This window comes from Rhinopithecus bieti, unplaced genomic scaffold (genome assembly GCF_001698545.2).
Source record: "Rhinopithecus bieti isolate Rb0 unplaced genomic scaffold, ASM169854v2 scaffold_26546, whole genome shotgun sequence".
In the NCBI taxonomy this organism is placed as follows: Eukaryota; Metazoa; Chordata; class Mammalia; order Primates; family Cercopithecidae; genus Rhinopithecus; species Rhinopithecus bieti.
This window is the reverse complement of record NW_016812367.1, coordinates 2,114,309-2,127,811: the sequence shown is the minus strand read 5'-3', so window position 1 is coordinate 2,127,811 and position 13,503 is coordinate 2,114,309. Positions and strand designations below refer to the sequence as shown.

General features: G+C 44.6%; 1 protein-coding gene across 1 annotated transcript in view; it reads left to right on the top strand.

Annotated features, from left to right (window-relative positions):
• FAF2 (Fas associated factor family member 2) overlaps positions 1-10,620 on the top strand; it is a 63,370-nt gene extending 52,750 nt beyond the window's left edge. The window contains exons 10-11 of the mRNA XM_017896136.1: positions 878-1,021; positions 7,324-10,620. Of these exons, the coding sequence (XP_017751625.1) occupies positions 878-1,021; positions 7,324-7,506 (327 nt within the window). The 3' untranslated portion in view covers positions 7,507-10,620. The remainder of the gene's footprint in view (positions 1-877; positions 1,022-7,323) is intronic.
• Positions 10,621-13,503: the final 2,883 nt, after the last annotated feature.

Genomic DNA, 13,503 nt, shown 5'->3' with positions numbered 1-13,503 from the left:
CTTTGGGAGGCCGAGACGGGTGGATCACGAGGTCAGGAGATCGAGACCATCCTGGCTAACATTGTGAAACCCTGTCTCTACTAAAAAATACAAAAAAACTAGCTGGGCAGGCACCTGTAGTCCTGGCTACTCAGGAGGCTGAGGCAGGAGAATGGCGTAAACCCGGGAGACAGAGCTTATAGTGAGCTGAGATCTGGCCACTGCATCCAGCCTGGGTGACAGAGCGAGACTCTGTCTCAAAAAAAAAAAAAAAAAAATTAAAAAAAGAGACAGGCTTTGCCGTGTTGGCCAGCCTGCTCTCGAACTCCTGACCTCACGTGATCTGCCTGTCTTGGCCTTCCAAAGTGCTGGGATTACAGGCGTGAGCCACCATGCCTGACCCTAAATATTCATTCTTAATACCAGTATTAGCTGATTTGGCATTTTACTCATTATCTTTTTGTTTTTGTTTTGTTTTGTTGTTGTTGTTTTTGTTCCCTAGCAATGTATTTCTTTTTTTTTTTAAGAGATGGGGTCTCACTGTGTTGCCCAGGTTGGAGTGCAGTGGCTATTCACTAGCGCAGTCATGGCACACTACACCCTGAAACTCCTGGGCTCAAGCAGTCCTGCTGTGGCCTCTCAAGCAGCTGGAACTACAGGCACATACCATGGCACTCTGCTCCCTTTCCCCTTTTTCTCAAACAAATACCTAGACATAATAAATAATACATGAGATGCAATTGTACTTTAAATTTAGGTTGTTTTTGACTATTCCCAAGAAGTTTTTCGTAGAATACTTAAACATTAATTTTTCTTCTGACGACTGCATAATAAAGCTACATGGTCATTGTATTTATTTCTTGAGCCGTAGCCTCACCTTTGCTTTGTGTCTCTGCAGAATTTACAGGAGGAAAAGGAAAGGAAGTTGGAATGCCTGCCCCCTGAACCTTCCCCTGATGACCCTGAAAGTGTCAAGATCATCTTCAAATTGCCCAATGATTCTCGAGTAGAGAGACGATTCCACTTTTCACAGTCTCTAACAGTAAGGACCACCTAAGTTCTGTGAAGTGTATGTAGCATCTGGGCTATAGATTTGGAGCTTTTACTGACTGTTGAGAGTGGTGTTGGTGTGTCTGCTGCTCTGATGAACAGGGAATAGAGAGAGAGATGGGTGTGCCATCAGTGGACACCAGGAACAGTACTGCAGAGTGGACTGCTGTAGGCTCCTTCAGTTCTAGCTTCCAACTCAAAGCAATGTTTAAGTTTTTGTTTAATTATGTTTGGGCTCTGCTAAGAAAAAAAGGTACCTTACATAAGTCCCTCAAAAGACTTGTGTGTTTGAAGATGGGAGGCTCTTCTATGCTGTCTTCCTGCATTGGCTTCAGAATCCCGCCAGACCCCTGCTCTGTAGAAAAAGCTCTGTCTCCAGTTACCTAAAAGCACTGGAATGACATACCTGAATATAAGTGCACTTGCAGTTTGGATGCAGTTGTCTTTCTCTTTCTACTCATTTTCTGAGGCCCCATTTTCTGAGGCTACTTTGTATATATGATAGCCATGTAATAGTGTTTGTCATTTCCACGTGGAAGTCCTTAAAAACAGAAACTCAGTCTCACAGCATGAGGATCAAATTTTCATTCTTCCAGGGTTACTAAGTTTGTTTCCTTGGTCAGTTTACTTAATTTCTAAGCCTCAATTTCTTCATCTGTAAAATGGGTTTAATAATAGGCATGGCATGGCACAGTGCTCATGCCTGTAATCCCAGCACTTTGGGAGGCCAAGGTGAGTGGATCATTTGAGGTCAAGAGTTTGAGACCAGCCTGGCCAACATGGTGAAACCTCGCCTCTACTAAAATTACAAAAATTAGCTGGGCGTGGTGGCACACGCCTATAGTCCCAGCTACTCAGGAGACTGAGGCAGGAGAATCACTTGAACCGGGGAGGCGGAGGTTGCAGTGAGCCAAGATCGTGCCACTGCACTCCAGCCCGGGCGACAGAGAGAGACCCTGTCAATAATAATAATAATAATAATAATAATAATAATAATAATAGGCACTCCCTAGTAGGATTGTTGTTAGGATTAAATTCTCAACATTGTGCCTGGCTCCTAGTAAGCACTTAAATACTCACTACTATTTTTGGTATTTGTAACCAAAAGAAAATTTGTTTATATTGAGAGTCAGTATGTCACCTTTCCAAATTTATAGCTGTAGTGGATTCTGCAGTTTTCCTGATCACTCAAAATAATCAAGGGTAAACCTCATAATTAAAAGAGGATGCACTGTAGTCAGGTGAGGCTGGGTAGTACATTCATTGCTTCTGTTTGTTTAACTGGACAACATTGGGCAAGTTGCAAAACTTTTACAGGGCCTCAGATTTCCCATTAGTGAACTGGAACTATAATCTGCCCTCTGATAAGTTTAAACTGCAGATAGGTGTATCATACACTGAGCTAGATACTCGGGATCATTCAGATGAGTGAAACATGGTTTTGGAATTCATGGAGCTTACTGGCCAGTACAGAATGTAAGACTCAGAGAACTAATACAGAATTAAAGTTATGAAACATTCTGGTAAGAGAGAAGCAAATGGCTTCCTTGTTTTATTTCTCTCTCGTTTATGCGTTTATTTATATTAGGGGAAGTGCTCATGTCTCTAACTTTGTTTGTTTTGAGACAGAGTTTCGCCTTGTCACCCTAGCTGGAGCGCAATGGCACTATCCCAGCTCACTGCAACCTCTGCCTCCTGGGCTCCAGCAATTCTCCTGCCTCAGCCTCCCAAGTAGGCACCCACCACCATGCCTGGCTAATTTTTGTATTTTTTTTTTTTTTTTAGTAGAGATGGGGTTTCACCATGTTGGTCAGGCTGGTCTCAAACTCCTGACCTCAAGTGATCCACCTGCCTCAGCCTCCCACAGTGCTGGGATTACAGGTGTGAGCCACTGCATTCAGCCCCATGTCTCTAACTTTGGATTTTTAAATTGAGATAACATGGATGTGCCTCACACAGTATCCACCATGTAGTAGGTGGTTAATTAGTGTTAATTTCCTTCCCCTGGTGTCCCGTTTCTTAACTATGGGTTTGTATATGTAGTTTAGCTTTCATGTTCACTAGCAATTCTGCTATTGTACACACAAACTCCATGGAATTTCTACCCCAAAAATTCTGATAGATAAAACTATATATGAAAAACCTAGGCCAGGTGCTGTAGCTCACACCTATAATCCCAGCACTTTGGGAGGCCAAGGCGGATGGATTACCTGAGGTCAGGAGTTCAAGACCAGCCTGACCAAAATGGAGAAACCCTGTCTCTACTAAAAATACAAAATTAGGAGGGCGTGGTGGCGCATGCTTATAATCCCACCTACTTGGGAGGCTGAGGCAGGAGAATTGCTTGAACTTGGGAGGCAGAGGTTGCAGTGAGCCGAGATCATGCCATTGCACTCCAGCCTGGGCAACAAGTGTGAAACTCTGGCCCAAAAATAAAAAAGAATGAAAACCTAACAAAATTTACTCTCCTGAGAGTTTTGGAGGAAAAATTTGTTAGAACTGTGGAACAGAATAGGCTTACGGCCAAGAGGGAACCAGCCATTCATTAACTATTTGATCCTTGAAGACTTTTAAATGGGTTCCTCACTAAAAGCTGTTTTTTTAAAAAGAGTATCATGGCCAACTGAGATGAGTCTAAGAGAAATGCTTGCTCATAAATGGGGCTTAGAGATGGAAAGAAGTGTAAAAGTAGCAGTGTCCTGATAGTGCCGGCCTGGAATTTAACACTCACAGAGATAATTACATAAAACCTAATAATGCTGTAGTGTTTTTTAGTACCCTTAAAGACCTTGTGTCGGCCGGGCGCGGTGGCTCACGCCTGTAATCCCAGCACTTTGGGAGGCCGAGGTGGGTGGATCACCTGGGTTCAGGAGTTTGAGACCAGCCTGGCCAACATGGTGAAACCCCATCTCTACTAAAAATACAAAAGTTGGCCAGGCGTGGTGGCACAGGCCTGTAATCCCAGCTATTCAGGAGGCTGACGCTGTAGAATCGCTTGAACCCAGGAGGCGGAGGTTGCAATGAACAGAGATCGTGCCATTGCACTCCAGCCTGAGTGAAGAGAGCAAAATTCTGTCTCAAAAAAAAAAAGGCCTTGTATCATCTTCCTGTGAACTTGGTCCTTTGTAAATAATCTCGAGGAGTGACAGATTTGTGGGTAATGCTCAGCTCTGGAAAGTAGTGAAATGCTAAGATAAAAGGGATACGCTGCAGAACAATTGCCAGGTCCCATGAGTGGTCATAAAAGAGGCAACTGACTTTGTTTTAAACAAATGTGTAAGAGATCCAAAGCCCAGAACTAATTTTTCTGTCCATTGCAAACCAAAAGGGACCTCTGGTAGTAATGTAATGTTTCCTGATGGTTATCAACCCTTTGCCATTAGTAAATAAAAAATGCCAGCCGAGTGCGGTGACTCATGCCTGTAATACCAGCACTTTGGGATGCCAAGGCAGGTGGATCTCTTAAGGCCAGGAGTTCAAGACCAGCCTGGCCAACATGGTGAAACCCCATCTCTACTGAAAATACAAAAATTAGCGGGGCATGGTGACATGCACCTGTAATCCCAGCTACTCCGGAGGCTGAGACAGGAGAATGGCTTGAACCTGGGAAGCGGAGGTTGCAGTGAGCCGAGATCATGCTACTGTACTCCAGCCTGGACGACAGAGTGAGACTCCATCTCAAAAAAAAAAAGAAAAACAAAAGCCAAGTTTGTGCCAGGTATTCTCAAGCAGTGATTAAAAAGGAATCAGAAAGTATTTTTTTGGCCGGGCGTGGTTGTTCACACCTGTAATCCCAGCACTTTAGGAGGCCGAGGTGGGTGGGTCACCTGAGCTCAGGAGTTCGAGACAAGCCTGATGAAACCCTGTCTCTGGCCAGGCTAGGTGGCCCATGCCAGTAGTCCCAGCACTTTGGGAGGCCAAGGTGGGTGGATCACGAGGTCAGGAGTTCGAGACCAGCCTGGCCAACATGGTGAAACCCCATCTCTACGAAAAATACAAAAATTAGCCAGGCATGGTGACACGTGCCTGTAATCCCAGCTGCTCAGGAGGCTGAGGCAGGAAAATCGCTAGAGCCCAGGAGGCAGAAGTTGCAGTGAGCCAAGATCCTCCCACTGCACTCCAGCCTGGGCAACAGAGCAAGACTCCATCTCAAAAAAAAAAAAAAAGTGTTTTTTTTTTCACTCTTATATCAAACCCATATTGGTTTCATACCAAGAATACTTGGTGTAAGTCTAATTGATGCATCTTAAGAAAGAGTGCATGTTAGTGGGAATTGCAAAGAGAGAAGGAAACTGAAAATGAGTGAGGCTGATAGACTAAAATATCAGAAGTTTATAAAATCAGGAATGGATTAGATAAGAGGAACATGGATTTACTGTTTAAATTTTGGATTATAGCCCTTTAAAAATCCCTCAGGAGGGCAACATGGCAAGACTCTGTCTCTACAAACATTTTTAAAAACTAACCAGGCATGGTGTTGCACATGTGTGGTCCCACTTACTTGGGAGGCTGAGACAGGAGGATTGCTTGAACCCGAGAGGTCGAGGCTGCAGTGAGTCGTGTTTGCGCCACTGCACTCCAGCCTGGGTGACAGAGTGAGACCTGTCTGGGGGAAAAAAAAAGTCCCTAAAGAGCTAAGTTTAAGAAATAAAGGGCTGCTTTACACAGAGGGAAATAAAACCCAGAGAATTCATCATTGTGGGAGGTGTATCAAAAAGAAAATAGGAATAGATTCCTCCCAAAATTGAAAAATAGCTTGAATGACACGTTCATCAACTTTGGGGTTGATCTGAAAGAGGCTGGCAGAATTGTTGTTAGAAGTAGATTGCTAGATGGAGGGGCCACAGAGCAGACAAGGAGAGATGGCAGTGGCCTGTTCCACAGGCATCTCACACACAGTTTAAATTTTAGCATCATGGACTCTCCTGATACTGCCTCCCTTCTCACTAAGGATTTTACTTGTACCTTGTCAGAGCCAGAGCAGGGTAAGGAGGGCATTCCCACAGAGAGGAGATTCATATGAGGTGCAACACGTTTATTTTATTGTATTTTTTTGTCCATAGGTTATTGGGGAACAGGTGGTGTTTTGTTACATAAGTTATTTAGTGGGATTTGTGAGATTTTGGTGCACCCATCACCCAAGCAGTATACATTATACCCTATTTGTAGTCTTTTATCCCTCGCCCCTTCCCACTCTTCCCCCCAAATCCCCAAAGTCCCTTGTATCATTCTTTTGCCTTTGCATCCACATATCAGTGAGGACATACAATGTTTGGTTTTCCATTTCTAGTTACTTCACTTAGAATAATAATGTCCACTTTCATCAAGGTCGCTGTGAATGCTGTTAATTCATTCCTTTTTATGACTGAGAAGTATTCCATGGTGTATATATATATACCACAGTTTCTTTATCCACACGTTGATTGATGGGCTTAAAACTGGATCCTTGGATGGGTGCAGTGGCTCACGCCTGTAATCCCAGCACTTTGGGAGTCCGAGACAGGCGGATCACGAGGTCAGAAGATTGAGACCATCCTGACTAACACGATGAAACCCCATCTCTACTAAAAATACAAAAAAATTAGCCGGGCATAGTGGCCGGTGCCTGTAGTCCCAGCTACTTGGGAGGCTGAGGCAGGAGAATGGTGTGAACCTGGGAGGCGGAGCTTGCAGTGAGCTGAGATCATGCCACTGCACTCCAGCTTGGGGGACAGAAGTGAGACTCTGTCTCAAGAAAAAAAACAAAAACTGGATCCTTTTGCTATTATGTAAAAGATAATTGGCAAAACTTGAATAGGGTCTGAAATGATAATATATTATATTATAATAATAATGTGTCAGTTACATTTCCTGATTTTGAGAGCCAAGTTATGGTTACATAGAAGATTGTCCTGTGAGTCTGTGATCACCTCAGAATACTTGAGGCCATGTGTCTTACAGTTGGCACTTCACTCTCAACTGATATAAAGAAAAAAATTCTGTATCCTATACTTCCAACTTTTCTGTAACTTTGTGATGATTTCTAAGTTAGCATTTTATCAGACACGTCACAGAAGAGACAGATGAATTCAGAGTAGGACTAGTGTTGGGCTTGTGTGATTTCTTTTAAAAGGGCTGCCCCATGCGTATGCTGTGGGGAATGAAAAGATCTAGAATTCCAGTGTGATGTGATTCTTTCATATAAGTCATCCTGGGGAGAGTTGGGGGATATTTGACTTCAGAGTTGTGCGTGTGTGTGTGTATGTGTATGTGTGTTTTTTTTCTCATCGCCCTTCTTCTATATGACCTCTGCAGGTAATCCACGACTTCTTATTCTCCTTGAAGGAAAGCCCTGAAAAGTTTCAGATTGAAGCCAATTTTCCCAGGCGAGTGCTGCCCTGCATCCCTTCAGAGGAGTGGCCCAATCCCCCTACGCTACAGGAAGCCGGACTCAGCCACACAGAAGTTCTTTTTGTTCAGGACCTAACTGACGAATGACATTTTTTTCTTCCTCTCCCCTCCTACCCCAGTCCCTAAATGAAATAGGGAAAAAAGAAAATGACGACAACAAAACAGAAAAAAAAAAAGAGAGAGAGAGAAATTCATATTATTATTATTATTATAATACAATATTTTTTTTAAAAGACTGCTGCATCCTTAGGAAGGATCAGAAACCATGCTGCCCACAAGAGTCACAGCCTGTGTGTGCGCGCGCAAGGTTGGCAACAAACGTACCCACTTGGCAAGCCCACCCTTCCTATGGCCTCTGCGCACGCACCTTCCAGTGAACAGAGACTCTTCACCTTCAACCCATCCATTGTCCCAGCTGGGAAGGGGACATTCCCACTAGTTCTCATTCATTCTTGCTTTTATGGAAAATAAAAGTGAAAAACCTCCATCAACCAGCTACTTGCAACATCTCCTGAGGACTTGCTTCTCCTGCCTCTGGGGAAGAGAGGGAAGAGAAAGCAGAGAAGCAGAGATGTTCCTTGAACTGCCCACAATTTTTCAATAACTTTTGTTTCTGTTTTATAATGACCAAAGGAATAAGGCTGACATAGGTGTATTTTTTTTTTCCTTTATTTGATAAAGAGCCAATTCTTTAAACCCATGAGTTTATGCCCTGGGCTCCTTAGCCCACAATAGTGTAATAAAAGTGCCCTGGGCTGGTTTGTGCTTATTTCTGCCATTGTCCCTCTCATGTTCCCAGAGAGGTCATTCTTTTTGGTCCAGCACTTGCTGTCCTTTCTTACCACCTGTGCACCCCACTTGGAGCAGTAGGAGGAAATCTGGGTTTGTGGCCCTGCAAAGGCTGTATGTGTAGATACACCTATGTATGTGGTGGAACTCATCTTTACACACAACTGCAGCTTTTCCTTGGAGTCTGTACCAGGTGGTGGTTATGGGGTCCGAACCAAAGGATAGCAGCTCTTCATTCCTCTTCTGACACGTGCATGCTGCTCCTCCCAGCCCTGGGCTTTCCTGAATTGCCAAGCCTGGTGCCTTTCCAGAGGACTAGCAGGGCCTGTGGTGGAGCCAGCAGAACCACAGGAGAGTGCCCTGCCTGTCTCAGTGGAAGTGTATTATTGTTTTAAGGATAGAAAGCACCAGAGGCCTTGAAGGGAGCCAAGACAGAACTCCCAGCCTGTGTAATCTATTGGAAGGCACATTTTCATTTCCGATGCAGCCACCTTCTGGAGGCAGCTTTTATCCTTTCTCTCTATTGCTCTGTTGAAGTAATAGGGTTTTTTTTAACCTCTGGATATCTCGTCTGTGGTTCAGTTTATGGTAATGGGTACATGGATCAGGCCATGTATTAACAGATGCCAGTGCGCTCTGACAAGTATTCCAAAGTGTTCTGTAGCTAGACTGGTGCAGGCTCGTACCACTGCAACCAACTGACGTTACTGTAGTTCCTAGTATGCTGTGAGGACGGGGGTTCAGATCAACATAAAGCATAACTTGCTAGAGTTGTAGTCTGAAGGCTTTCTCTCTTGCTTAACTAAAACCTAAGGACCACTGTTTTTGGTAGCAATTATATGGTTACTATCCACTGCAGTCCTGAGTTGTTGGGGTAAATCCCACATGACAGAGTAAGGCACCCCACAGAAATTAACCTGGAGAGCCTGAGAAATTGCCAGTGGGCTTGGCGTAGCTGTCTAGAACACCATCTCTCGGAAAATTTAACTCTGTCCCTGGCTACCTGTTGTTCTTCCACTTGGTTTTCTGCTCTCCCAAGGCCAGACGAGTGGGACTCACCATCTGACTGTTGTCAATAAAATGTATCTGGAATGAACAGCAGGATAACCCACGTTCTCCACATGAGGATAACCTTACGTGCAACTTTCCTGCCGACAACCATGCTGAAGAATTTTCCCACTGAAGTCAGAGCCTTCCTCCCCATCTGGAATTCACAGCTTTTCCCTGGCAGCACACAGGAGGGTATTAAGAACCTTTGTGAGGCTAGGTACACTGTATAGGTATCTTGTCCACACCTCTTCGGGGAAGCTATGATTTTTTTTCCGTCATAATTCGGTCTCATCTTACTCTACAATGTGCACTTTATGCCTCTTGCCTTTTGATAGCAGTGAAGGAAGTCAGCTGCCAGAATATTAAGAAGGGTCTCCTTTATGTCAGTACAACTGTTGGGGTGGCCTACCCATTTACTTCAGGTTTCAAGAGGCTTCACCAGAAGCACATGCCCCTGTCTAGTCCCATTTGAAACAGTTCTGTTTTACTGAGACCCTAGACCGGTCTTGCTGACCCTAGTGCTGCTGCCTACATGCCATTTCCTTTCCTCCTAAGTCAAATACAGGCTGCACATTTTGTCACTTAATGCCAGTACAATCTGTGTCACTCCTAAGGACTTTTGGGATTTTGACGGGACCTGCAAGGGAGAAGACACTGAGAAGCCGATGATCTGCAAGCATTTGCTCTTGTTTCCACATCACCTCTGGGATATTTCAGCTGTTGTTTCCAAATGGCAAGCAATCAACTAAAAGCACTTGTTTCAAGTTTTGTTCCGCACTCCCAAGACTGAAGTTGTAGATTCAGCTGAATAGCCATGGGAAGTGACCAAGCAAAGACACCCGATGGGAGTCAGTTGAATATTTGTACCCTCAGTGGAGCCCTTCTGATCTTTTCTTCCACTTCTGCAGAATTTCCTCTAGCAAATACTTCTTTCTCCTTGCTTGCCTCCGCCATGATATTTGAATAAGAGATGGCCAGAGGATAACACTTACCTTTTAAAACTAAGCTAAAAGAACCTAGAGCCTTCAACTGAGCAGTTGTGAAAATTGCTAATGGTGCCAAGGCCAAGCAGAGAGTTTCAGAAAATGACTGAGAAGGAGCGATTACCCCCAGAATGCAAAATCAGGGGCATCGTTATCCGGTGCTTGAACAAGGAGCTCCACTCTACAACTGGTTTTTTAGGACTTGTGAGGAACGCAGCAACGGAAATCCATCCACAAAGGATGCAGTGCCCCAACTTGTACTGCGCCTGAATAGTCATGTGATAATTTACTGAAGAAATCTAGTGTACTTTAAATTTTTTTCATAAAAGTTTACATTGTATTGTAGGTTAACATTAAATGTTTTATAACAAAAATTTCATAACACGCTGTGGGTCTTTCTGTGTAGGACAGATGTGGTAGATAATTTTCTGTGTCTGAAGGAGAGGTTGAAAAACACCGGGAAGGAACAGCATGGTGTAGCATTGCCAAGGAAGGGAGAGTCAAAGAGAAGGATGGAGTTAGGTCTTTTCTGTTGTATCCCTGTGGAAAAATAGCAACTTAGTATGATGGAGAGAGAGAGCAGACAGGCCTGGGTTCAGATTTGGGCTCTGGTTTGTCAGGTTTGCAACCTCGGGCAATTTCTGTAGCTTCCCTGAACTTGAATTTCCCCAACTATAAATGAAGATAATGCCATTCACCTCAGAATAGGTTTATAGATTCAATCAAGTAAATGTATATGAGGCTCTTGATACAAAGATGTCATTAAGTGTTTCTTCTCCTTCTATGGGAGTGTATTTTGTGAGAATATTTTCTTGCAGTAACTTATTTTCTTAAGGAATTTGTCACTTCTGTTGGAACCAACTTGTGTCCTTGCAAAGGAGTGGCTAGAAAAAGCCTCTTCTGGCCATGTGCAGTGGCTCAAGCCTGTAATCCCAGCACTTTGGGAGGCTGAGACGGGTAGATCACGAGGTCAGGAGATCGAGACCATCTTGGCTAACACGGTGAAACCCCGTCTCTACTAAAAAAATACAAAAAACTAGCCAGGTGAGGTGGCGGGCGCCTGTAGTCCCAGCTACTCGGGAGGCTGAGGCAGGAGAATGGTGTGAACCCGGGAGGCAGCACTTGCAGTGAGCTGAGATCTGGCCACTTGCACTCCAGCCTGGGCGGCAGAGCGAGACTCCATCTCAAAAAAAAAAAAAAAAAGAAAAAAAGCTGCTTCTGATCTTACAGATTCTGGATGATTGGCATTCTAGGTATTTTTGCTCGTGTTTTTATTTTTTATTTATTTATTTTTTGAGACGGAGTCTTGCTCTCTTGCCCAGGCTGGAGTGCAGTGGCACAATCTCGGCTCACTGCAAGCTCCGCCTCCCGGGTTCACGCCATTCTTCTGCCTCAGCCTCCCGAGTAGCTGGGACTACAGGCTCCTGCCACCACACCCGGCTAATTTTTTTTGTATTTTTAGTGGAGACGGGGTTTCACCATGTTAGCCAGGATGGTCTCGATCTCCTGACCTCGTGATCCGCCCGCTTCGGCCTCCCAAAGTGCTGGGATTACCTGTGTAAACCACCGTGCCTGGCCACTTTTTTTTTTTTTTTTTTTTTTGATACAGAGTCTCACTCTGTTGCCCAGGCTGGAGTGCAGTGGCATGGTCTCAGCTCACTGCAACCTCCGCCTCCTGGTTTCAAGCGATTCTCCTGCCTCAGGTTCCTGACTAGCTGGGATTACAAGCACCTGCCACCACTCCTGGCTAATTTTTGTATTTTTAGTAGAGATGGGGTTTCACCATGTTGGCCAGGCTAGTCTCGAACTGCTGACTTCGTGATCCGCCCACCTCAGCCTCCCAAAGTGCTGGAATTACAGGCATGAGCCACTGCACCCGGCCTCATGTTTTCATTTCTGAGAGGAAATTTAAGCCTCAGTTCTCTGCCTTTCTCCTGTGCAGATACTCAGTTTTGTGGATGCAGATTCTTGGTACCTTCAGAGTTGTCCCCCTGTTCCTAGCCAAAGATTTGGGGCCCTCATTTTTTTAACGTGCATTAAGTGTAAACTAGAACTCTATTGCTCAGTTTAATAAGTGTGCAAGAGTTTATTTACATAAGGTGAGAAGCCACTAAAACATTTCACAATTGATTTTGAAACTTAGATATAAGCTGGGCATGGTGGTTAACGACTGTAATCCTAGCACTTTGGGAGGCTGAGGCGGGCAGATCACCTGAGGTCAGGAGTTTCCAGACCAGCCTAGCCAACATGGTGAAAGCCCGTCTCTACTAAAAAATAAAAAAAATTACCCGGGCGTGGTGACACATGCCTGTAGTCCCAGCTACTCAAGAGGCAATCGGTTGAACCCAGGAGGCAGAGGTTGCAGTGAGCCGAGATCTCGCCACTGCACTCCAGCCTGGGCGACAGAGTGAGACTCTGTCTCAAAAAAATAAAAGAAACTTAAGTATAAAAGTTTTAGCTGGGTGTGGTAGTGCACGCCTGTAATCCCAGCTACTTGGGAGGCTGAGGCAGGAGAATCGCTTGAACCTAGGAGGCAGAGGTTGCAGTGAGCCAAGATTGCACCATTGCACTCCAGCCTGAGCAACAAGAGTGAAACTCTATCCCAAAAAAAACCCCACAAAGTTTTGCCATCAAAGAACAGAATCGGAGGACTCAACACCCCAATGCCAGATTACACTTTTTTTTTTTTTTTTTTTTTTTTGAGATGGAGTCTTTGCTCCATTGCCCAGGCTGGAGTGCAGTGGTACAATCTCGGCTCACTGCAACCTTTGCCTCCTGGGTTCAAGCAATTCTCCTGCCTTATCCTCCCAAGTAGCTGGGATTACAGGCATGTGCCACCATGCCTGGCCAATTTTTGTATTTTTAGTAGAGATGGAGTTTCACCATTTGGCTAGGCTGGTTTCGATCCTCTGACCTCAAGTGATCTCCCTGCCTCAGCCTCCCAAAGTGCTGGGATTACAGGTATGAGCCACTACACCCAGCCAACATTTGGTTTTAAATCCTGGCTCTGGCCATGACCATGTCCAAGTGACTGGCTTTAACTCCATAGACCTACTTTTCATCTATAAAATAGGGTTGATTGTGGCGTTGCTGTGAAGTTGAAATGAATTGCTGTTGCAGATCGCCTGGCATGTAGTAGGTGTTTGGAATACCTCCTGTTGCTGTTTTCAAAACAGTTGTAGCTTACTACTGAAGATTTACCCTAGAAGTGGCTGAGTGCCTGGCATTTTTTTTCTTCACACCTCTCTGGTGTGGCAGGCAG